We start from the raw sequence: 25,161 nt of genomic DNA, 5'->3' as shown, positions 1-25,161 counted from the left end.
TGTTGCAAGTTGTGGGAGTTGTAGTTGTTTGGGTCGTCTGTGGTGGATATTCTAAATGAACGTTTTCTTTGTGTTGAATGGTTACAATATGACCAAATAGTCAAGGCCATGGAGAAGATGGCCATGGCGATGTAGCAGCAGACTGCACAATTTGCTAGGATGGATACTAAGAGAGTTGTAGTTGGTGAGTAAGATCGACTAGGTCTTAGGAGAGCAGGGATCTAGCTGATCAATTCAGGAAGTGTAGTCCTCCTCAATTCAAAGGTGATGCAGATCTAGAGGTGGCTGACCATTGGATTTGCGAGTTGGAGAAGATATTCTCAATTTTGGGTTGTTTAGAGGAGCGAAAGCTCACCTATGTAGTGTGTATATTGGCAGGTGAGACAAAGTATTGGTGGAGGCACTAGTCAGATGCTAATTGATTGTGGAGTGGTTGTGGACTGGGTGTGCTTCAAGAGGTCATTCCTCGGGAAGTACTTCCCAGAGTGTTAGGCATGCTTGGGAGACAAAGTTTATGAGATTATAGCAGGTTGGGTTGTCAATGATTGAGTATGCCATGAGATTCGAGCACTTGGCACGCTTCTACACCCAATCCATCTCTAAGGCTTGGAAGTGTAGGAAGCTTGTTGAAGGCTTGGGGTATGATTTGAGTAGCGTGGTGGTGCATGCTTATGGCCATCACGGAGTTACCAGCCTTGGTAGAGAAAAAGAAGGTTGTAAAGCGGCTAAAAAGCATTGACAAACCAGCGAAGACTATTGGTGGGCCAACTAGGTCCAAGACTAGTGGTAATTCTTGGAGGAAGCCTTATGACAAGCCCTAACAGCAAGGGGGTTCTTCCATAAGGTAGCCTACTGAGGGAGCTGGGAGTAGAGCTTAGGTTGTTAGGTGTTATCGATGTGGTGGGCCGCATATCATTAAAGATTGCATTGCTACATAGTCCAGGTATTTCAGATGCAATAAGTTTGGCCATCTAGCCAAGGATTGTCCAAATAAGGCAGGTTAGCCTAGGAGTGCTCAAAGAGTGGAGCGACTGATGGCGGTAGGGTGTGTGTTTGCTCTTTCAAAAGCGGAGGCATCTACTTCACCGGACTTGGTGAAGGGAAAGGGTAGAGCTGTAAGTGCAAAGGTTTCTATCTTTTTGACTCGAGTGCTATGATTCCTTTATTTCTTTGGACTGCATTAGTAGGTTGAGATTAATATGGATGAGTTGGATGTTTGTTTGGTTGTGTCTACTCGATGTCAACTTTAGTGACGACATCAAAGTGTTGCTTGAAATGCCCAGTTGAGTGGTTTGGGCGGATATACTAAGTGAACCTCATCTGTTTGCCATTGGTGGGCTTGGATGTGATTCTTGGTATGGATTGGCTAACAGCCAATCGGGTTTTGATTGATTATGCTCGGAAGGAGCTCATTTTTGATGATGAAGTGGATGATGGGTTGATATCTACAAGACAGGCAAAGAAGTTGTTATTAGATGGGGCAAAGTGTTTTCTTCTCTTGTCTTCTTTGAGTTTGGAGTCTGGGTACGTGGTTGAAGCCATTGATGTTGTAAGAGTCTTTTCGGAGATATTTTTGGATGAGGTGCCTGGATTACTGTTGATGAGTGAGATAGAGTTTGATATATTATGAGACCTTTTAGTTGTATATTCTCATTATATATATAATTATTTAGTAATAATATTTTATTTTATACATGTATCTGGACGGTTTAGACAATGTGAGTCATTACACTTAATAGTGATATTTAAAAGTGATTAACTAGTTAATAATAATTGTATTTTGCTAGTGTAAATAGTATTAATTAACTCATTTAAATTATTCACAACTAGATAATTTTTGTCTGTTTCATTCGGGTGTGTTGATCATGTTACAAGTCACACTCAACGTGCAACATGGCAATACGGAGTTATCGAGGAGCTCAAGGAGGAGTTTGTGGAGCGGGGCTTCACAATTTAGGAAGGGTCACAACCCATAAGGAAGATGACTTTGAACTCATATACTTGTACCACAAGAACTCGTGAAGGTGATTACCTAAACAAGGTGGTGTTCTCTTCATACAACTACTTTCTACATTCATTATTTAAAAATCGATATAGAAATATCTAACTTTCTATATAAAAATATCGACTAAATTTACATCAATTCAAAAATTGATATAAAAAGTAGAAAATAATTGATCTAAGAGATCTAAATTATAATTATATTTTCTAAAATATTATAATAACTACTATGATAAAATTACTTTTAGTTATAAATTATTTTAATTTATATTTTTGTATTCACAGGATTTGAGCATGATATTATAGGGAATCACTACAACACATGTATCAGGCATAATTACTAAATTCTGAATTCAAATTTTATTTAAAAAGTGTTTTTTTCATCTTTATATGTTAAATATACATAATTATTTTGCGCAAGAGTATTTTTAAAGAATTTTAGTTTTTAATAAGTATTTTTCGTGAGAATATTTTTTAATTTTTTTTAACTTTTATCTATTCTAACTTAAATTTATCATATTATTTTTATATTAAACTTTAATTTTTTTAAAAAATTATCAATAATTAAAAATAATTTTACCTCACAAGATAAATTATTTATTATAAATATAGAATATAATTTTATATTTTCAAAAATATTTATTTATAAAAATTTTAAATTAATATAATTTATATTAAAATATATAATATTTATTTATATATAATTTATTATAAACTAATATTTTAATTGTTCAATACACATATTAAATTTTTATTATATATAACTAAAATTTAAAATAAATTATGTATATAAATAAATTACATGTTTGAATATATAAGTTATATTTAAAATTTGAATAAATAAATATTTTAAATATATAAATTATATTTTAAATTTATGATAAATAATATATATTGTAACACAAAATTGTTGTTAGTTATTGATAATTTATATTTAAAAATATTAAAATTAATTCATAAATTATTATAATAAATAAAAACAAATTTTTATATAAAGTTAAAAAAATTATCTCATGAAAGAAAAATATCTAAAAATATTCTTCATTAAATAATGGTGTGTATTTTATATAGAAAAAGTTATTTTTATTTATACATTACACTAATTAAAATATAAAACCAATACAAAATCTCTTTACTATTTTATAATTAACCAACAAGTAAATAATTAGAATTGAGTAACAAGTAACTAAATAGAGGATATAGATCGAGAAAATACATTACCGCGAGAAAGTTCACGCCTCACATCTTGGAAAGTTTTTTTGAAATAAGGTAGCTTTACATCAGATGACACACAACTGTCATAAAAAAACATGAGAGTATGAGACGATCTTTAATCGTTATATGAACTCTTATATTACGAATTTACGATATATGTTGTTTCAATGATTGTGTTGCAAGATTTTATAAATATTAACTTATTTTTTATCCAGTAGAAAACTTATTCTTTATTGCAAATTCAATCATATTCATATATGATTTTTTTTATTTAAAAAAATGTTTATTTGAAAATAATCATCAAAAACCAAGTAAACACTCAATCCATATAAAAGTCTCCTACTATTAAACTTCAAAGAAGCAAACGTATCATTAAACACATTTACATCAACTCTTCATTATTTTTTATAAGAGAAAGAAAATAAAAAATAAAATAAAATAAATTTCTTCATAAATTAAAATTAAATTATATACAAGTTAATTTTTAGAAATTTTGGCATATAACTTTTTAAAAATATTACTTTTAACTTATACACAAATTAATTTTAATTTATGAAAAAACTTATTTCACTTTTTCTTCTTTTTTTTTCTTTTTAGAAGGGTTTCTACATAAGTTTACCTATAAACATGACCACATAAACTAAGCATGCATGGTTTCTAACATGAGCAGATGAAGAAACCTTAACATCAAATAGGAAAGATGAAGTTGTCATTAGTGCTTACCTGACCAGTTTGAAGAATACAAAAACAACCAGAGCTCTGAGGAATGCAAAAGAAAAAAAACGCTTCAAAGAAAACAGTGAAAAGGAAAAGGCTATGCAGAACCTCTCCTCCTATCACTTAAAAGCATTCTTGGGATCACTTTCAAAATGAAGTTGTGAAAACTAATATTGACACATTGAGATTTGTAGCACAAATCCAAAGATGATCAGGGGAACTGGTATTAATTTAATTAATCACGATTTGTAGCACACTTGTTCATTTCATTAATTAATTGTGCCTTATGTTCACATGGTAGTACACCCTGCTGGTAGAAGCTGCTAAATGCGTTGAATTCTACTTTTGTGAGCATTGTTATGGTTGTTATGCTTTGCTTATATCATTCTAATATACTGAAATAATTGAACGTGATGTAGCTGTGAAAAGGATTTTGGGAGGTATAATAAAACATGTTGCTCTTTCTTAAACATTAACTTCATCTATCTGGGATCCAGTGTTGGTTCTCTTATCATTCTTTATATGACTCGTTCGAACGACTTTTAAAGTCTTCTTAGAAAATTGTTAGGTTGTTACATCTAAGTGAGGCTGTATTCCCCGTGAAGAGAAGTATCAAATTAGACATTTGACTATTCTAAATTGGATTTAATTGTCATACAGTCAGTATAAATTTTTTTTATACAATTAATTAATTAGAAATAATAATTTACATGACTCTTAAAGTTATTATTATAAAAATTAATATATTTATTATTTATAATGAATTATGATCAAATCATCATATAAAATTATTTTAAATTGTTAGTATAACAATGTTAAATTAAATCCTTCCGAATTTAGAAGCCGATCCATCTACAATATCTAGTAATGAAATATGTATTTATTTGTGAGAGAGATAGAGAGAGAGAGTCCAACTTTTGAGGATGATTTACTTTGATTAAATTTTCTTTTCGGATCAAAACATGTGTAATTATTTGATTACATGTTGATTGGTATTCAAATGATAAAAAATTCAATATGATGCAGATGGAGAAGGAACTAAATTATTGTGAAAATTATGAAGTATTTTGGCAGCTAATAATTAGATAAGAGAATTATTTTTTAAATTTTCTGTTATATATAGAAATTCTATTTGTTGCGCATTTTTTTTCACCAAAATGAAATTAATAATATTGTTGGGAATGGATTGCGTGAATAATCATATTGAAACAACAGTTTTTATTTATTTATTAATTAAATCATTGTTTAGAACATTTTATTTAAGGATTAAATATATTTTTCGTCTAACAAATTTTATCGAGTTTCACTTTTAATTTTTGAATAATTTTTTTAGTTTTAGTCTTTGAACTTTTTGTTAATTTTCATTTTTAGTCTGAAATTTTTTATTAATAATTTTTTGTATTTTACTACAAGATTTGTTCATAGATTTTGTTCAAAGACTTAAAAAGTTAAAGTTTACAAAAATTCACCCACTAAAACCATGTTTAATGTTTTATGCACTAACACCTTATATTTATGCAACAACAAAAAATTTTAATCTTTTATTTAGTTAATGCAAATCTATAACCTCATTTATTTAGTTTAAGTGAACATGTTATTAATTTAGTTAATGATTTACTCTGGAAACACGTGAATCTCAACTTAGCATATTATTTATCTTCAGTATTAATTTATTTTCACTAATTTAAATTGCTCAAATATTTATTCAGGTTTCTACTCAAGATTTTAATTAAAAGAAAATAACAGAAGACTTTTAAATCAAATAAGTTAATTAAATCCTAAATTCCTAATCTCGTATTTGACTATGATTAAATATAGTAGGTAATCCAATTACATGATGATTGATGAAGGAGATATAAAAGAAGTATAATACTTTAAAATATTAATCAAATGATGTCATACTTATTCGAACGAATATTTATGTGAAATATTTTTAGTTGTATTCATTCATTTTTTTATTTATTTTGGATTGTGGTAGAGAATATTATTGGAGACCCCTCGAGCTTAAATTGAATTCAAGAGTCTAATGAGTTTCAATAATGTGCAACCCAGTGCGTATGAATTGATCACTTGGTCCAATAATCCAAAATCTCTTATATCAGAGATAAACATATATCCTATCGCAAAGTAATAATGGACAAAAGTGTGAAAATATTATACTCAAAATACTAAAAGTGATTACCAATTTTTAGAAATTGTCATATTGTCTAAAGGTAATTAGTTAGAAAGGGTTGTTTTGTTCTCAATTGTGTGGAAATCAAGTTTGCAATTAACAGTATAATAACCAAGTATCAAATAGAAGACCTAGGGTAATGATTTTAATTTTACCAATTTAGTAACTGAACTTTTAGTCTCTGAAGCAAATTTTTTCTTGTAGATGCTGATATAAAAAATTTGTTGTTACTGAATTTATTATTATTATTTTTTTGGAAAACACAAATATATAGATGAGATGGAGTACAAGGGTACCCCTAGCCCAAATACATAAAGTAATATTTAAAGAATTATAATAAAAAGACATACAAGAAATAAGATTAGTCCAACACTTATTCAATGACATGAAATATATTTCTAGCTTAGCCTTAAATCACAACCAAATCCTCACCTTGATCATGTCAATTACCTCATCGATCAGTTTTTAATTGCGCATAATTGAAACATTTGATTTCTATGTAACCAAATGGATTAGGTGGTGCAAAGCTATAAAATCTTCCAAACTTCATGTTACTTAATTTATTGTTGATCATTCGCATATGACTACGACTTCTCTTACGAGTCATTTTATTATATTTCAAAGAAAAATATCTTTCTCAAGCAAATGAAGTTGATATAGCCTATAGTTCTGGAATTACTCCAAGTTGTGAATTAATGGTTAGAGGAGTTGGTAGTCGTGAGAATTATAGAATCTATCACAAAAGATTATAGAAATTATTTACGTCTAAAAAGACAAATAAAATTCAAAGATACAAGTAGTGTGTTAGACTATTCGGAAAAAAAAAATTAGAAGACCCTAATTTTTCTATGCAATATAAGTGGATGAGGATAATTAAAAAACAAATATATTTTAAACAAATGCAAAAATGATAATTCACTATTTATATTTTGGTAATATAATTTTTTTTAATACTACTTAGAGCAAATAAAGAGGATCGTCATTTGTAATAATGTTTATTGACATGAATATCATGTCCTTTTTAAAAATGTTTATATTATTTTCATATAAAAAAGATATTTTTGGCAAGAAGCGTAAAAACATAAGAGGATTATACTTTTTTATTTGGAAAGAGAGATGGAACATAGCTCCACTGTGGTGGCTATGGTGGTGATGGGGGAGAAACATGATGGTGATGGTGTTGGTGTCTGTTGCTGCTTAATGATGAGACTGGATCTAATCACTAAACCACCACTCATAAAATGTTTTTATATTTATATATTCGTTGTGTGCTTAAAGTATCTCAAATGGGAGTAATTTTAAAGAGTTGCTTAATGCATGAATTCATGTGTCTGGTATTGTGTCACACTAGTGTTAAGTAATTTTATTCTATTTTTATTTTAATAATAAGTTTTTTCAAGCAACTCCAAGAAATTCAATATTTTATAATTTTTTATTCTTTTTCTTGTTTTTTTTCTTCTTCTTCTCTTTCCTTTTTTCTCTTCTTTTCCCCGTTGCACCGCACTGCTGCACTCCTTCTCCGTTGGCCACACCCCTCTTCTCTTCTCTTCCCTTTCCCTCTTTTTTTTAGTTAAAAATTAATGTTATTATATTTAAGCAATTGTTGTTTATAGAGGCAACACAATAAAAATTTAAGCAACTTTTCCAATAATAAATTTTTTAAGAATCTATTGCTTAGGTTAAGAAACTCTCCAAACATTATCATGGGAGATGCTCTTATGCTTTAATATGATTATTTGATCATTTCCTTATAGAGCTCAAGATTTGGGAGAAAATAAGACAAATCTGCTGAATAAAGGGATTGTTGGTGGCTCAAAATAGAGAGCTAGGCCACCATTTGAAGCAAGAAAGCCTTTAGAAGATTTTCTCATTTTCTGTTTTTTTTTTATTTTCTTAATTTGTATTTTGTAGTTTATACTTTTGTTCTTAATCTGTAATTTATAGTTTTGTCTTGTCTTATTTGTTGTAAATTTTTAATGGACTGGACTCTAGTTTTTAGATGGGCCTTATATCTAAAGGCATTTATTTATTTATTGCTCAGATTAATTGTTTTTTTTTAATAATGGACTTAGCCTAAAATCCAAATAATTAACTATTAATAAATAAATAAAAAATAATGACGATAAAGGAAGGAAATAATAAAATTTCGGCTCAGATGGTCCACATCAAGGGAGGCTGAAAATAAAAAAGTTTCAGGTTTACATGGCCCAATGGAATATCAAACAAAAAAGAGAAATTAAACATAAATTTCAGGCTGAAAAAGGTTGATCAAAACAGGATGAAGTTTATATGGAAATTTCTTAAGAAAATAGTCACAAAAGAGAAAAATTGACAATTATTTAGAGAAAAATAAAAATGAAACAAAAATTGGAACAAAAGAAACAAAAAGCGCAAAAATAAAGTGAAATGGGAAACAAAATTGAGTATTCATCACTTTTGTAGATAATAAAACTAAACTTAGCTTAAAATATTTTTTTTATTTCTATAATTTTACTTATTTTATCTTTTAATTCTTATAATTTAAAATAGATATTTTTTTATTTTTTATACTTATTTTTTTCAATTTTTAAGTTTTTTATAATTTAAGTTATTCTTTTTAATCTCTTTATTTATAATTTTTTTAATACTTTTAATCCATGCTGTTAATTTTTTTTTTAATATTTTCTCTTTTATATTAACATAATAGATATATTAATTTTATTTTGTATGTCTAATGTAAAATTTATTTTATTAAAATTATTATAAATTAGATCTCTTAATATTTTGTATTTTTTTTATACCCTCACTAGCATTGTCAAGATACATTTTTACCTTTGCAAAATTTAAAACCTATAATATGGAAATACAAAACAGATAATATTACCAAAAAAATTAACAATTAGAGACTAAAAAGATTAAAAAAAAATTCAAATAAATACACTTAAAGAATTTATCTTAATTATAGGAACTAAAAAAATTGAAAAAATAAATATATTTAGAGACTCAAAATGTCTATTTTAAATTATAAAAATTAAAAATTAAAATATATAAATATAAAGACCGATAAAGTAATTTAACCTTAAACTTATTATATATGATGCACTCTTTCTATAATTTAAAAACCATGCATATCTCCTCTAGATTTATAGAACAACTTTATTTATAAAAAAAACTCCTTTTATAATTTAAAAAAAGTACACGTGAAAATAAATTACACATGTCAACACTATTCGCGAAACTTCTTATAACTTAAATACCATTCACAACGTCTGTAAAGATGCCCAGTTGACAAGTTTCTCAATGTAACATCCTTCTAAACAAATACACTCATGTCAACTTTATTCATAAAAAACCTCTTGCAATAATAAAGGTTAAATATATGAAACACCCTTATTATTTAAAAGCCACATAAACTTCTGCTCCTGTATAAATACAGGACCACTTTATTCATAAAACATCCTTGAATAACTCAAGAACCATTCGTGTTTCCAATATGTATATAGGGAAACTTTATTCATGAACACCACACTTCAACATTATAGAAAAGCCCTCGATTTGTCAGTAGTTGTTGTCATGATGTTGTCGTTGCCTTCTTCGAGTGCCCCAATCCCCTGAACCTTGATTTTTTTTCTTCAAAAAAAAATATTACATTAGATAGTAGCTGAAAGTAAAGCAATTTTTAAATTTATGGGAAAATAAGTCGAATCTGTTCATGAGTACAACGAGAGGAACCTCAACTTTGTTAAGTAAAAGATTCACACTTTTTATACTATATTGTGTAAGGCATGAGGAAACATCACAATATCAGATTTTTGCACTTTTATAATTTTTAACAGGTCTCATTTTATAAATCTAGTTCCGACAATTATGATTTTTATCCTTGCTTAATCAACTTGAATCCATTATCTTTTCTGAACTTTTTTTTTTCCCCTCAATTTATTAAAATAAACTTACCTTTTTATAATTTATATGTTTAGATCCACTAACAACATTCCATGTCTTCTGCTCTGTTGCTGCTCCAGATAACAGACGAAAACTAGTTTTCAAGGGTAACATGAACGAACACAACGACAATAAGCTTCTCTCAATGACCACAATTTCATGAAGCAATTTATTAACAAAACTGAGGCGGTTAGAAATGACCAAACATATTGTGGAAACATATATATTGACTTAACATTCCCAAATCTTCATTTATGTAGAAGACAAAAACAAAGAAATGTTATTAGATGATGAATGCCTTCTCCCTAGTTAGTAGCAGTTGATGAGCCTATATTAATTGCACGTCCGTAAGATATACTTGATCATATATGTACTTACATACAAGCCAAGGGAATTTGTCACCATACTAACTCAAGCTGTCTCCTCATCAAACTGTTGCATGATCGCATAATTTATATCATCTTCCCAATACAATCCATCTATTTTAACCTTCAATTCCGTAGGAACTTTGTCACCAGGACGAAAAAGTTCCGTGCTGTAGCATCTTATGAACTCAACTAATTCCAAGGATGGGAAATTCAAAGTGGAACACCCCGTGTAAATGCTTTCAATTTTTGGTAACGAGTCAAGAAACAAAATCTGAAGCTTCTTGAACATCATCTCATTTTCATATTTATCTTCACCTTCTCCTTTGTGTTCATCTTCATCTTCATCTCCCTCTCTAGCAACTATTTCTGTCACTGATTTACAGTCTACGACTATGATATACTCAAGATTCACCAACTTTTTGGCTGCTGAAGATGTGAATAAATACTGCAAGTTGGGACATTCAGATACACACAATCTTCTCAGACAAGAGAAAGACAATGTGTGTGCTAATGTTGTCAAATGAGGACATTCCCAAACATATAATACGTGGAGCTTCTCAGATATTGTGTTTAACCATGATGAGTCCTCTGACTCGATGGACTGGAGGGCAGATACGTTTAATAGTGTCAAATTTTTTAACTGTTCAAGCATCCCGTTCTCCCCAATTTTGGGCTCTTGAGCATGGAATATCTCGGGACTATTGCAGTAGCTTATACTCATTTCAATTAAATTGGGTGCCTTTTGTAGTATTTCAATGGGCAACATAGGCTTCTCATTCTCATCAGTGTCAAAGGAAGACAGGGCAATATGCTTTAAATCTTTGAGGCCTTCCGTAAACTGCTCCGACTCAAACCTTAAGTTTAACACTGAAATGTGTTTCCATTCAAGATTCAATTCCTTAATCTTGGAAATGACCTAACAATTAAAGGGAACACAAATAAAATATAATTATTTAAACTATAAAGGACTGAATTAGAAGATGACAGCTGAGCTGAGAATGCAAATTCTATGATACTTACCTTTAAATTTGAGATAAGAGGTTGTCTGTTAATTGAAGTACTCGTAGTTTCACCCTCATCCATGGGATGTGCACTTTGAAATAACTCCAGCTCATGACAATTCAACACACATAAGATTTTCAAGGCAGGACATTCCAGAGTGAATGTTTGAGGGTAAAAGTAAGTGAGTTGTGGCAAGTCACGAAGATCCAACTTCTCTAAACAAGGGAACACAAACTTTTCTGTTACATTTGTTGTTCTGAATTCATCCTTTTCAACAATTGCTTGCAATTTATGACAAGATCCTATTTCAAGTTTTTCAAGCTTCTCAAGATTTTTTGCCAGGGAAGCAGGAAATAAGGTTTGCAGGTTTCTACAATAATTAACAACTACCTCTTGCAGATTTGAAAAGATGAGAACTCCTTCACTATTCTTTCCCCAAACATGTCTCAGCTCCGATAGACTTTGTAAAGCCAACTTCTTCAACCGGGATGGTGTTTCCATAATCTGAGTGTCACTCATATCAAAAATTATCTCTACTTTGTAGCTATCCCGCACTTCCAATTCTTCTAAGTTGTTTAAACAAGGAAGAATAGCAGATGGAATTGCATATGGTAGAATGAACATGTCTAGCATCAATTCTCTCAAATTGCGCAACCATTCATTTTGTAGACCAACATTATGCCTGTCTAGTTGTAGCTCAAGATTTTCAGAACAGTTTTCATCCAAGGCTTTGAAAAACTCCTGCAAGTATTATAACAGGTTTTATTATCAGATATATCGTATCAATTGCTTGTCTACGTGACTACGTCTGCCTATAGAACATTATAAATTTACAATGCTTTTCGTTCTAGCATCTTTATATACTGAAAGGAAAAACTAGATCAAGTAATAAAATGGATTGGAATTGAATGAATATTTTTTATTTTGAATTAGGAAATATATTTTTAACAAAAGTCAGGAACTAATATTTGGTGTCAAATTTCATGCATACACAAAATAAATAAATTCAATTCCTTTTTTTAATAAAATTTTCTATAAAATAATTATTATCAAAGTTCACTAAAATCAACATTCTCTATAAATTATTTTTAATACTTTTCTTATAAAAATATAATTTAATCAATTATATTAATTTAAAATTTTGAATTTTTATAATCTATAACATATAAAGGCAATAATCTCAATTTGTATACATATTTTTTATATTATTTTATAATCTAACAAACATTAATAATTCTTAAAAATTTAATTTTTATCAAATAAAATATATAGATGATCTCACTAGTTAAAAGATAATTGCATTGCTACAATCTTCTGCATCATAAACTAACTAAATATAATGAGTGGAATATTTACTTACAAAATTTTTAAATTATAAAAATCTTTTTAAAGTATTTCTAACTATAAGACCTAAATAAAAATTTGAAAAAACTATAGGAATCTTACCCGACGTTGGAACATCCCCTTCACAGTGGTGTTAGGATCTTGGTAGAAGAGCAAATCTTGGTTAGGATCCAACGATACCTGAATACCCATAAAGGACTCCGCATGTATGTCGCCTCGGGAGAAGATTGTCATGTGGGGACATTTCCATATGAGAACTCTCATCAGAGATGATAATTCTAGAGTGTCACTGCCCGAATTAAAATATAACAACTTTGGTAAAGAATCTAGAATTATGGTTGTCAATTGCTCAAATTTTATGGCTTCTGATGTAATTCTCAAGACCTCTTCATCCAATATTATTTGTTCCATTGATTTACATTCCACTACGTACATCTCTTGAAGGAACACCAACTGTCTTGCTGTTGTGGATGTAAATAAATACCTCAGTTTATGGCAATCTTTTATAGACAAATGTTTTAGATTGGAGAATGAGACTGCTGAATGTACTAATGTTGTCAAATCAGGACACGAGGAAATGCACAATTTTTGTAACTCTTTACAGACACGGGACACGGTCATCAAGTTTCTACTCCATCTCATTTCATGTCGTGAGAGGAATAACTCCACAAGACCTCTGCATCGGCTTATCTCAAGATATTCTAAATTGGATGCCTTCTCAAATATCTCAACGGGAAAAGACATCACCCCACGGGCATCATCAAAATCAAGCTCAAGTTCCACTAGCTCGTGTAACGGAAAATTTCCGTTGCATAGCATCATCTCAGTGTTTTTCCAATCGAGCTTCAATGACTCCAGAATGAAAATAGCCTAGTAAGTGCATAACAAAAAGGCATCCAGGGGGTCACAAATTAGAAACAGAAGACGGAAATGTAAAAAGAAAAGAGAAAGATTCCGTTACAAACCTTGCTTTTGGAGAAAAGGGGTTGCCTATTAACTGAAGTAGAGCATTGTGGCTCTTGTTCATTTTGAAATATCTCCAACATATCACAAAACGCCACCTCTAAATGATTCAAGTCGGGACATTCCAGAGTAAATCTTCCAGGATAAAAGCAACTGAGTCGTGGCAACTTACGCAGATTCAGCGAGGTTAAACGAGGAAATGAAAATTCTTTTGTTGCCTCTGTAATTGCATTCTCCTCTTCAACAATTTCTTCAAACATTTCACAATTCCTTATTTCAAGTTTCTCGAGCTTCTCAACTCTTTCATCCAGCTCTGAAGGAAACAGAGTTTTCAGTTGTTTACAGTTAGTAACAAGCACTTCCCGCAGATTTTGAAAGCTTGGATTTCCTTCATAATTCTTTTCCCATAGTTGTATCAAATTTGGTAGATTATCCAAAGCCAATTTCTTCAATGGAAAGGTATATTCCTTCATCTCTGCCTCCATTATATCAAATATTACCTCTACATTGGTGTTGCTTACTTCAAGTTCTTCCAAGTTCTTTAAACCGGGGAAAACAACAGTTGGAATAGCATGCGATCCAAGTTCAATATTTGTCAGCTTCAAAGTCTTCAATCGAGAGCTCTCAAGTAAGGTGTAAGGATGGGAAGCTACCATCTTGTCTGGATCAAGAGCCTGTAAATAAGTTCAAAATCAGAAATATCTCAAATGCTTGTTAATACTATATTGGTACTATGTACTTCCATATTCTTTATATTAGTCCCCTTTATACCAAATATTACCTCTATTGTTGAAAACAGAACATGAAAACAGAGGTATATGATTAAGAACAAAAATAACAAATTGAAATAAGAAAATCTGTAACTTCACACATACAAAAAGAAGACAAACTGATATGATATATTTAAATTATAAATTCAGTTTTGCACATTTTTGTATGTGTGAAATTGCAGATTTTCTTATTTCAATTTGTTATTTTTGTGCTTAGTCATACACCTCTATTTTCAACATGGTATCAAAAGCTTCATTGATCTTTTAAGGCCCGTGTGAGAAAAAAAAATAATAGAGAAAAAACTAGCAATAAAACCCATACAAACAACCTTCAAATACAAAAATGACTTCTAGCAGTAGTCCTTTACTTCCACCTCCTATATTTGTAGGTGAAAACTATCACTTGTGGGCTACGAAAATGAGGACTTAGAGCTCAAAGTTTATGGGTTATAGTGAAAAATAGAAATAATCCACCTCCATCACCAGAAAACCTAACAGTAGCTCAAATGAGGAGCCACAATGATGAAGTGGCAAAAGAAGGAAGAACTCTTGCAATTATACAAGCAACACTACATGATGATGTATTTAACAAGATTCTAACTCTTGAAACTGCGAAAAAGACATGGGACAAGTTGTAGGAGGAGTTCCAAGGGAGTGAAAGAACAAAAAGAATGCAAGCTTGAACCTAAGGAGAGACTTTTGAAGCGGTAAAGATGAAAGAAACTAAATTTGTCAAAGATTTTATTGACAAACTTTGGAAAGTTGTTACCCAAATCAGATTACTTGGTGAAAAACTTAGTAATCAACATGTGGAAAAAATCTTGGTGTGTCTTCTGGAGAGGTTTGAATTCAAAATCTCCTCTCTTGAAGAAAATAATAATTTTTTTTTTAAATATCAATTGCAGAACTTGTGAATGGTTTGTAAGTCACTCAATAAAGAAGATCTTTGAGAATGGAAGAATATATTGAAGGTGCTTTTGTGACATACACGTAAGGCAAAAAAAAAAAAAAAACAACAAAGGAAAAGGTTGGAAAAACAAGTTTCCACCATGCCCCCATTGTAAGAAGAACAACCATACTAAAATTTTTTGTTGGTTTAGGCCAAACATTAAATGTAGGATTTGCAATCAGTTTGATCATGTGGAAAAGGTTTGTAAAAGTAAAAGCAAACTCACAAGAATATCAAACCCAAATTGTAGAGCATGAAGAACATGAGGAACATTTATTTACTACTACTTGTTATTCAACGAGCAATAGTAAAAAGGTGTGGCTCATAGACAGTTGATGCACAAATCATGACTCAAGATGCTGCAATTTTCAAGGAATTAAATCAATCACACATCTCTAAACTCACCATGGACAATGGACAAATTGTTGATGTCAAAGGTAAATGAGTTGTTACTGTTGAAACTCATTCAAGTATTAAATATATTTAAGAAGTTTTATTTGTGCCTGAATTAAATCAACCTTTTGAGATTGGAACAAATGCTTGAAAAAAAATTATTCTGTCTTTTAAAAATATGGGATACACCATATTTGATCCTTTTGGGTGTGAGCTTATGTCCATTAAAATGAGAGATACAAGTTTTCCAATAGAGTAGAAGAAAAAAGTCACACATGTTATTTTAAAGAAAGATGAAGCTTTGAAAAATGAGTCACCTGAAGAAACATTTTAGACTCTAAAATGTGATTCAAATGGGTTCATAATAAAAACTACTCAAGAGAAGGTGACCTTTGATCACAACAAACTTAAAAAGTTTCTATAGTTTTTTGTTTTGCTTGTAAGTTTGGTTAAAGGTTGCTAATGTTTAAAAAAAGTAAGTTGTGCATGTAAATGATGTTTGTTTGTTAGTTTAATTATAATTGTTGTTTCACTTGTTTGCTTTACCCAACCAATGGTTAGTCAGTTTTAATATTTAAACACTTGATGTAAACACTTTCAATGTATGCAAAACTGAATTCTTAACTCAAATATATCAAATCAGTTTTTGTCCCCTTTTGTATGTGTAAAATTCCAGATTTTCTTATTTCAATTTGTTATTTTTGTGCTTGGTCATATACCTCTGTTTTCATGTTCTATTTTCAACATCTATGATGGTCATCTACGATGCATAGATACAATGTGCGTATTATATATGATACATATCAAATAAGATGATAAGATTACAAAAGAGGAGTGTTAATTACACTCTCTCTAACACTCATTCACTAATACTCTCTTTATTATTGATTGGAATTTATTAGAAATCACAAATTGTGAGTTCAACGTCTCATTTACTGAGTTTCTCACTTGATTTAGTGATAAAACTTATCAAAATTTATGATATTCAACTAATATTAAAGAGTATTAGAAAGAGAATATTAGAATGAATATCGCTAACATTTCTCTTACAAAAATAAAAAATAATACTATCATTCTCATTTTTTTTCTGGAAATAATTCATAAAGACAATGATTTCCATTTTCGTTTCATCAAAAACATAAAGTTTCTATGTTTTGATATTATACATGTTTATATGTTTTATGATGTATTAGGTTTTCATAATTTTTAAAGATTCGGAAATTTCACCAATACAATGTATCAAACTATTAATGAAGTTTTTAAAAATATCGATATCAATTTGTAGATCCTCTCTTATATTAATTTTTCTAAAATATGTTTTTAAGTTATATATAAGCTAATGTTTATTTATAGAGAAATTTATTTTATTTTATTTCTTTTTCTTTTTCATCTTGAAATGCTTACAAAGAAATTTGTTCAAACATCTCCTTAATATCATTAATTCTTACAAGAATATCCAGTTTTTTCATTAATTCACCTGAAAATAGATTTTTTCAAAATAATCTGAGATTGAGGACCAAAAAATATCTGACGAGAGTAAACCTTACATATCAGATTAGTTCATTAAACACATAGGTAACACTATATTATAATTCGGAAAATCCTTCAATAAGAAAAGCAAACTTTTGAAAAGCTAAAAAATATATATATATATATATATATATATATATATATATATATATATCTTTTAAATCCAGTTTAATTAAAATATAGGTTTGTATTGATGTATGCCCGAGGATATATACTTGTTAAAGATTAAATATTTTTTTAAAATGAAAAGAAAAAATATTTAATATATTATATTTTAAATTAACATGATTTGATCAAAGGAAATAAATTCTTTTTAACATCTTCCAAGATAATCAAACTTGAAATTTTAAGTAAACTTATGAAACTCAGATAGATTCAAATATAAAAAAGTAGAGTGCTGGCAAGTGGAAATGAAAAGTATTACCAACAACTCACTTCACTATGACATGATTGATTTCTAATTTAATTCCATCGTAATTTAAAAAAAAAGGTTATTTATTTAGAGTTAATCATTTATATATTGTCAGTGTAAAAAAAATTTATCTAGCAACTAATCAAATTTTTTAATAGTATCATGTCAGTGGCTTATTTAATGAAATAAAAATAAAATAAAATAATTTAAAAGATCTGATTAGTTATCAGTGTAAAAAAAATTTTACACTGACAGTGTATAGGTGATTAGCTCATTTATTAATACTTTACTCGAAGTTCTTAGCCAGACGTCATTAATTAAAAGAATATACTTAACGGAATATAATGAGTTAGTCAATAACCATCAATAATAGATAGTTAGATACGTACCCAAAGCGTGTGCATGTGATGTATGGTAGCATTTAAATCACCTTTCCAATATAATATTTTTTCCTCCACTCCATGTGTAACACATATTTGTCGTAAATTTGGTGTCTCGTTGACTTGATTAGAGAATGTGAAGCTTTTCATATTGCCACATGCGCTCACTACAAATTTCTCCAACAATGGAAACTCGAAGACACAACAGTTGGAGCTACAAAAACTTTCGAGTTCAGGCAGAGAATCGAGTTCTATTTCCTTCAGTTGTCTGAAAATAATCCATTGCATCTGTTCTTCATTTTCTGGCTCTGATACAATGGTTACCATCGAGTCACATTGAATTACCTTCATGGTGGTGAGTTGAACCAAGCTTTTTGCAGTTGATGGTGTCATTAAGTAGATTAATTTATTACAATTACTCACTTCCAGATTTGTCAAGCAAGTGAAAGATACTGAGGAAGGCGCTATAATGTTTAGACATGGACATTCCTTTAAAATCAAGCACTCTAACCTTTGAAACAGTATTGCATCTTCTTCAAAGCCTATCATCTTAAGTGAAGGTAAGTTCATTAGCATCAAGCTTTTGAGCATTGGAACAACCCCCAATTTTTCATTAATAAAGCATCTCGGAGGCACTAACTGCTTAATTAAACAATTACTCAACAATAGGCTTTTCAGATTAGGATTTCTATGAAGGAGAAAATATAGAATCTCAATATCCAGTAATCTAGATAGTTGACACTCTTCTAATTTGTGCATTCTATATCTCTTCAAAGAATTTTCATCACTTGCCTCTATTTGGATGGTCTTCAAATTCCAAATTACCTAAGAAAGGATGGGTGAAATAAAGATAGGCAAGTTAAGAGCATGTTTTGGAAAGTCTAATTTTCCCAATTTCAGCTATTTACTCAGAAGAAAAATAAGTATGTTTAAGACAACCAAAAAAGTTTTCTTTTTCAAATAAATATTAGTTATTTTTATGCATCTTAAAATTTGAAAATTATGATTATTTCTCAGCAATTTTTTTTCTCCCTCTAAAAACTGATTTGTTTTATAAAAATTGCTTTTTTATATCCAAATAAAATTAAATATCTCAAAATCACTTTTCTACATATTTATCCTAACAAAAAATTATTTTGAATATAATTAATTAAAACAATAATCTATTGTTAAAATAATCTAATTTTCACATTCGTTATAAACACCCCCTTAATATGTAAAAGATTATAGATGAAAATAGATCTTGTATGTAACAATTGAGAAATTTGTTTTGTTTTCTGTTATTCATTCTATCTCTATGAATTAGAGAGTGGATAGGAGTTAAAAGGCTTATTAGTACCTCTTCAGGCAAGAAGACGGGCCTTATTTCTGGGTTTGCAATGAAAAGCTTGAGTTTGTGACAATGTTCCACATATAAATTATCGAGTGTTGAACAATGTAATTCATGTGCTCCCCCAAAGAAACTCTCAAGGTTTGGCAGTTTCGAGAACCTGGCAGTGCTTAGTTTAGGTAACTCAAACAAAACGCTACTCACGTTGATAGTTTCCCCCCTGAAAACGATTTCCTTCATCTGACCACAATTCCAGACTTCAAGGTATTCAAGATTTTTAAGATCTTTGGCTATAGAAATTGGAAATATGTGTTTTAAGTTGACACAGTCTTGAACCCATAACTTTTTCAAATATGTGAATCTAAGAATCCCTTCTGGGTCTTTATTCCATACGCGCTTCAATTTTGGCAGTGCTTCTACATGAACATTTTGCAAACTGGTGATCTCCCTAGCACGACGTTTTCCAACATCTTTGAAGTCAAATATCTCTTCCATTGACTTGCAATTAGTAACCTTTAAGTCGCATAGACTTAAAAAACCTCCGACCATATATGAAGGGAAAATATTTACAAGTTGATTACACTCGTCTATGATTAATGCATGCAGTTTGCCAAAGGAACGTAAAGGAAACTTGGGATGCCATATTTGTCTCAATCTTTTCATGCTTGTCAAGTTGATATTCTTCAACTTTGGAAAGATGCCTCCTTCCTTTGTTCAAAATTGCCACAAATTTAATTAATTAACAAAGGTATTAAAGAAAATCAAAACATATCAATAAAGAGAGAAAAATAAATACGTAACTTGCATTATACAATTGTATTTAACTTGTGGTTTGTGCAGAAAATGGTTATATTTATATTAAAGAAAATCAAAGCAAATCAATAAAGAAAAATAATATATATATATATATATATATATATATATATATATATATATATATATATATACGCACATATAACTTATTGCATTATAAAACTATAATATTTAATTTGTGGTTTGGGTAGCTAATGGTTATATTTGTTTATATTGCTATATTGGCATCACCAATAAGTATAGTCAAATTGTTTACTGATTAAAAAATATATGGTAAAACTAATAAATAAAAAATAGTCAATTCTTTTATCGTGAATTATGACACAAACAAAACGAGCTAGTCACAGTCATGAATGATGAAGATTAACTATTATTATTATTTTGGTTAGAAAAAATTAATTGTGAAGGGATCAAGGAACTTGTCGATTCTATAAAACAAACCTTAAGGGAAAATTACATAACGGTGTATACAAATGACCTACTGGTTAAGAATGGCATAAGAAATGCAATTTAAAATATATTGATGGAAAGAATTTAGAGGTGCAAGGAAGTCAAAGGATTTTTTTTGGTATAATTAACAGTATCGTGACCCCTATGAAGTTATAGGAATTTAGAGAAGCAAGAAATCATAGGATTTTTGGTATAACAATATTGTGAGTTTGTGACCCTTATGATCGTGGTATTTGAAAGGCCACACACTGTCAAAGAATTTGAACGTAAAACTATTGGTTATGAAATAATTACATATCACATGTTGTTTATGAAATTTTTATTGAAAAAAAAAAAAAACAAGTCTCATAAAGCTACAAACAAAAATGACAAATGGATGGATAAGATAATTTTTTTAGTCAAATTATAATAGGTTGGATAACAACAATTCATTAATCTATTTGGGTCTATTAAAATTTTATTTAAAAAATTCATGATTTAATTATGTTTTTAGTCTTCTAAATTTAGGATAATTATTTTTTTCCCATAAATTTAAAATTTTTGTTTTTAGCTCATGTAATTTCAAAAAAGAAAATGTTTTAGTCCTTATATATATTCTTCTAGTCCTTGAAACTAAAAATATGTGTTTAGTCCTCAAAATATAAAAATTATTATTTTTAATCCCTCAAATTTAAAATTTGTTGTTTTAGTTTCTATAATTTCAAAAATATTATTTTAGTTTCTTATGACCACTGATAACATGATTGACAGTATTTGATCAAGACAATTTTGTAGTATTAGTCAGTCTAATGTGATATTTTCACTAAGAATGAAACTAGTAATAGTCTAATTGACAATGATAAATTACAATAGTTATGTAATATTAGCAATAGCATAATTGACAGTAACAAATTAACATAATTTTGTAGTATTAATTAGTTGATTTAACGTGATATTTTCCCTGACAATGACACTTATAAAAGAATTTTGTACAACAAATTAATTAATGACTTTTGAGTATAGAAATTAAATAATAATGTATTTATATTTTGAGAACTAAAAACACATGTTTTAAATTTGAATGATTAAAAAGATAAATTTTGAATTTGAAGGACTAAAATAATAACTTTTTTATATTTTAGGGACTAAAAACATAAGTTTTAAAATTTCGGGACAAAAATATACATTCCTCAAATTAGAAGGATTAAAAACATAATTAAGTCAAAAATTCATCTAACAATGTTTGACTATGGATTATGATATGGATCTTTGAAGGCAAGAAACAACCATTGTATTGCAACGAGTCCAAGCAAAACATAATGGTCCTGAAAGGCTGAAATCACAGGTTTAGGGATGATACCATCCACGAACTTCTTATTCTTCAAAATCAAAGCTAGGTGCATCGATCGAGCCCAAGCATGTTAGTTCTTATTGTCAAGAAGAGAAGAAAAAAAAAACAATTGAAGGACTTTCATGCAGATGATGGTAATAAAAGTTTGCTGCACTGGTCAAGATATCAAAAAATAATAAAAACGAAGCAAAACGAATTGAGGATGGAAACCAAAGCTCAACTTTATATTAGAGCTCTAATACCATTACAGAATGTGAGTTTTTAACCTAATTTAACTCTATAAAATCATAGCTCAACTTTATATTAGAGCTCTAATATAGCTATAAAATGTGAATTTTAAGCCTAATTCAACCATTGCTTTATTTCTAGTTAATGTACGATTAGAGAATGTAAATTTTAGACTTAACTCAACCCTATAAAATCAATTTGTAAAATAAGAATTGTCCTACCCACCTGTATATTCTATTTTGGCCTTATCTCTTACTAATATGGGACTTAAGTTTTTTTCCAATACATCTCCTCACATCCAAAACTATGAATTTTGGGCCTAAACCAGCTTATAAAGTAAAAATTGTTCTTCATTTATATACTTTATTTTGGCCTTTACTTTAAACAATATAAGACTTGAATTTTTTCTAATATATCTCATGCCAAACACTCTAAGATTTGGGCCTAAGTCAACTTATATACTCTATTCGACTTTATCTCTAGGTGATGTAGAACTTGCAATTTTTCTAATACACTCCTCACACCTGGACCTTGAGTTTTGAGCCTAAATCAACTTGTAAGATGAAAAATGTCCTCTACTTATATACTCTAGTTTTGTCTTATTTTTAGTCAATGTGAGACTTAGATTTTTCTAATATATCCCCTCACACCCAACATTGTGGGTTGAGTTCAAATCAACATGAAGGTGAAGGTTGACCCCTCATTTACATATTTTATTTTTGTATTATCTCTAACTGATGTAAGACTTAGGTTTTTTCCATTACATTTCTTCACATCTAGCACCACTAGTTTTGGGCCTAAATCAACTTTTATTTATATACTCTATTTTTGTCTTATCTCTAATAGTGTGAATCTTATGTGTTTTTTTTAATACATCTCCCCATGCCTAGTATACTACAGATTTTAGATCTAAGTGAATCATATAAAACTATCTTGGAAAATGAAGATTGCTCCTACTTATATTTTTGCCTAATCTTTAGTCAATGTGAGATTTAGGTTTTTCTTTGTAGTTTTCATCATCACAAAAATTTTAAATCATCTAATATCTGAGATAACATGGGTAGCAGCTACATATCAAATATTAAAGATCTGAAATATGATATAGTCCATCAACATACCTCAATTTCGATCATACTAACTTCCGTTGCAATAAATATGCTCTCCATCATCCTACATTCACTTGAGAAAAGGCTTTGAAGATTCATCAGACCTTTGGACATCGAAAGGGACAGTAGGTATCGCAAATTGCAGCAATTATTCACATCCAAGTGTATCAAATTTTGAAAGAAAAGTCTAGTTAAAGGTTGGTCCTTCCATATTTTTCGGATTTTGATAGAGGACAGCTCCAATCTCTCTAATTTAAAAATTGCAACCTGCAACGACAAACATATTTAATTAACTGGTCTCCAAAGTTAAAAAATTTATTTTGATTTTCTCAAGTTTGTATTCAAGTTACTCGCAAACTATTTCTTCTTGAATTGAATATAGTATAGAATATAAGAAAGTCCAAAACATTAAAGATAAATCAAATCAACAGAACAATTTTGAGCACACCTCTTCATCAAAAAGTTCACGAGGCTTCCAATTTGGCATTTGCTCTCCTATTGATGCACCAAGGGTGTAGAATCCAATAAATTTAGATAAAGATTGTAGCGTCAAAGAGCGTAATTCAGGAAACTTAATCCGATCTCTAATGTTTTCCACGGTAACAATCTCTTTCAAAGAGCTACACTCAGAAATTTCTATTGCTTCAAGTGCAGAAAGATGTTTGAGCATAGAAGAGAAGAAGACATTTTTTAAATGATTACAGATCTTGATGTTGATGACTTTCAATTTGCAGAACGAATCGTTTGTAATTTGACTGTGGCATATATGTTCCATGTTGTTGACTTTAAAGAGAAACAATGACTCTAATTTGGGAAATGCTTTCTCAGGATATGTTGGGTTCTCTGAATTGATGATGAACTTAACTTTTGAGTTACCTATAATGGACAAATATTTCAGATATGGAAATCCTTCATAATTCAATTCATAGAAAATATCTTTGACATCATTTAGTTGTCCCAACAACAAATTTTCAACTCTTCTGAATAGTAATTTGATCTCTTTTCGATGATGAATGTCAAAGCCTTCTTCTTGCTGAAGTGCCAAATATCTTGATGCTTCAAAAGTCTCTCGCATCTTGAAATCTGCCACTGTATACGAATTAAATTCTCTAATGACCATTTTGTAACTGTCCAACTTGTCAAAGAACAATTTCATTGGCAAATGGGTGACTTTTGGGATCTGTATGTCTAGTTTCGTTAACTGATTCAGATGCATTAGCTCAGAAAGACTAGCATTTCCAATTTGGTTTCCTTGTCCTGCTTCATCTTTCCATTGAATCGGGCTATTTCCCACATACAACTCTTCCAAGCTAGTCAAACTTGACAATACATTAGCAGGAAACGTGTGAAGTTGAAAACAATTACTGATGTAAAAAATTTGTAGCTTCGCTAACTTCCTCAACTCAACAGGCAAATGTTCAATATCAGTTCCTGATAAACTAAGAACTCTTAATTTCTCCAACTCTCCTATGATAGATAAATCTTTACCTAGCTTGCATCGGTCCAAACAAAGCATTTTGAGTTTTGTTAAGCATTTAATTGATGAAGGTAATGGTGATAGATGAATGCCAATCAATATCAACACCCGAAGTTCTTTCATTCCATAAAAAATATTGTCTGGTATTCTCAGACGTGGATCCTTATTGTCAAAATGGAAGACTCTAAGTCCAAAACAATTTATTCTTTGAGGAAACTCTTTCATGATGTCAGTCACATCACAATGCTGTAAAGCAATAACAGTGTACCTTTTAAGCTTATCCATGTTC

General features: G+C 29.6%; 2 protein-coding genes and 1 long non-coding RNA gene across 10 annotated transcripts in view; 1 reads left to right on the top strand and 2 right to left on the bottom strand.

Moving 5' to 3' along the window:
- Positions 1–4,335, bottom strand: part of LOC109805308 (uncharacterized) — a 49,471-nt gene extending 45,136 nt beyond the window's left edge. For all 5 annotated transcript variants that reach the window (XM_083070251.1, XM_029271878.2, XM_083070253.1 and 2 more), the window contains exons 1-2: positions 3,940–4,335; positions 3,223–3,296 (exon numbers count right to left, since the gene is read on the bottom strand). The gene's annotated coding sequence lies outside the window, so the exon portion shown is untranslated. The remainder of the gene's footprint in view (positions 1–3,222; positions 3,297–3,939) is intronic.
- Positions 4,336–9,456: 5,121 nt separating this feature from the next.
- Positions 9,457–25,157, bottom strand: LOC114916021 (uncharacterized). 4 transcript variants are annotated; one of them, XR_014432085.1, is made up of 10 exons: positions 23,844–25,157; positions 23,408–23,662; positions 19,478–20,176; positions 18,148–18,963; positions 13,707–14,378; positions 12,844–13,611; positions 11,416–12,138; positions 10,406–11,311; positions 10,040–10,121; positions 9,457–9,715 (listed from the first exon to the last, which is right to left on the bottom strand). XR_014432085.1 is itself a non-coding variant. In XM_083070246.1 (9 exons), the coding sequence occupies exons 1-8, from the start codon at positions 25,155–25,157 to the stop codon at positions 10,439–10,441; spliced, it is 6,120 nt and encodes a 2,039-aa protein (XP_082926372.1). In that variant the 3' UTR covers positions 9,457–9,715; positions 10,406–10,438. The 4 variants fall into 4 exon arrangements, 3 of the variants coding, with proteins under 3 accessions (XP_082926372.1, XP_082926371.1, XP_082926373.1); XM_083070246.1 differs by lacking the exon at positions 10,040–10,121; XM_083070245.1 differs by lacking the exons at positions 9,457–9,715; positions 10,040–10,121 and having other exon boundaries at positions 10,227–11,311.
- LOC145955469 (uncharacterized) lies at positions 18,354–19,601 on the top strand. Its single transcript, XR_014432087.1, has 2 exons — positions 18,354–18,493; positions 18,568–19,601. It is a non-coding gene; the product is annotated as an uncharacterized LOC145955469 (long non-coding RNA).
- Positions 25,158–25,161: the final 4 nt, after the last annotated feature.

Source organism: Cajanus cajan, chromosome 3, assembly GCF_000230855.2.
Source record: "Cajanus cajan strain Asha chromosome 3, NIPB_CcT2T_4, whole genome shotgun sequence".
In the NCBI taxonomy this organism is placed as follows: domain Eukaryota; kingdom Viridiplantae; phylum Streptophyta; class Magnoliopsida; order Fabales; family Fabaceae; genus Cajanus; species Cajanus cajan.
The sequence above is the reverse complement of the archived record's forward strand: the minus strand, read 5'-3'. Positions and strand labels throughout refer to the sequence as shown.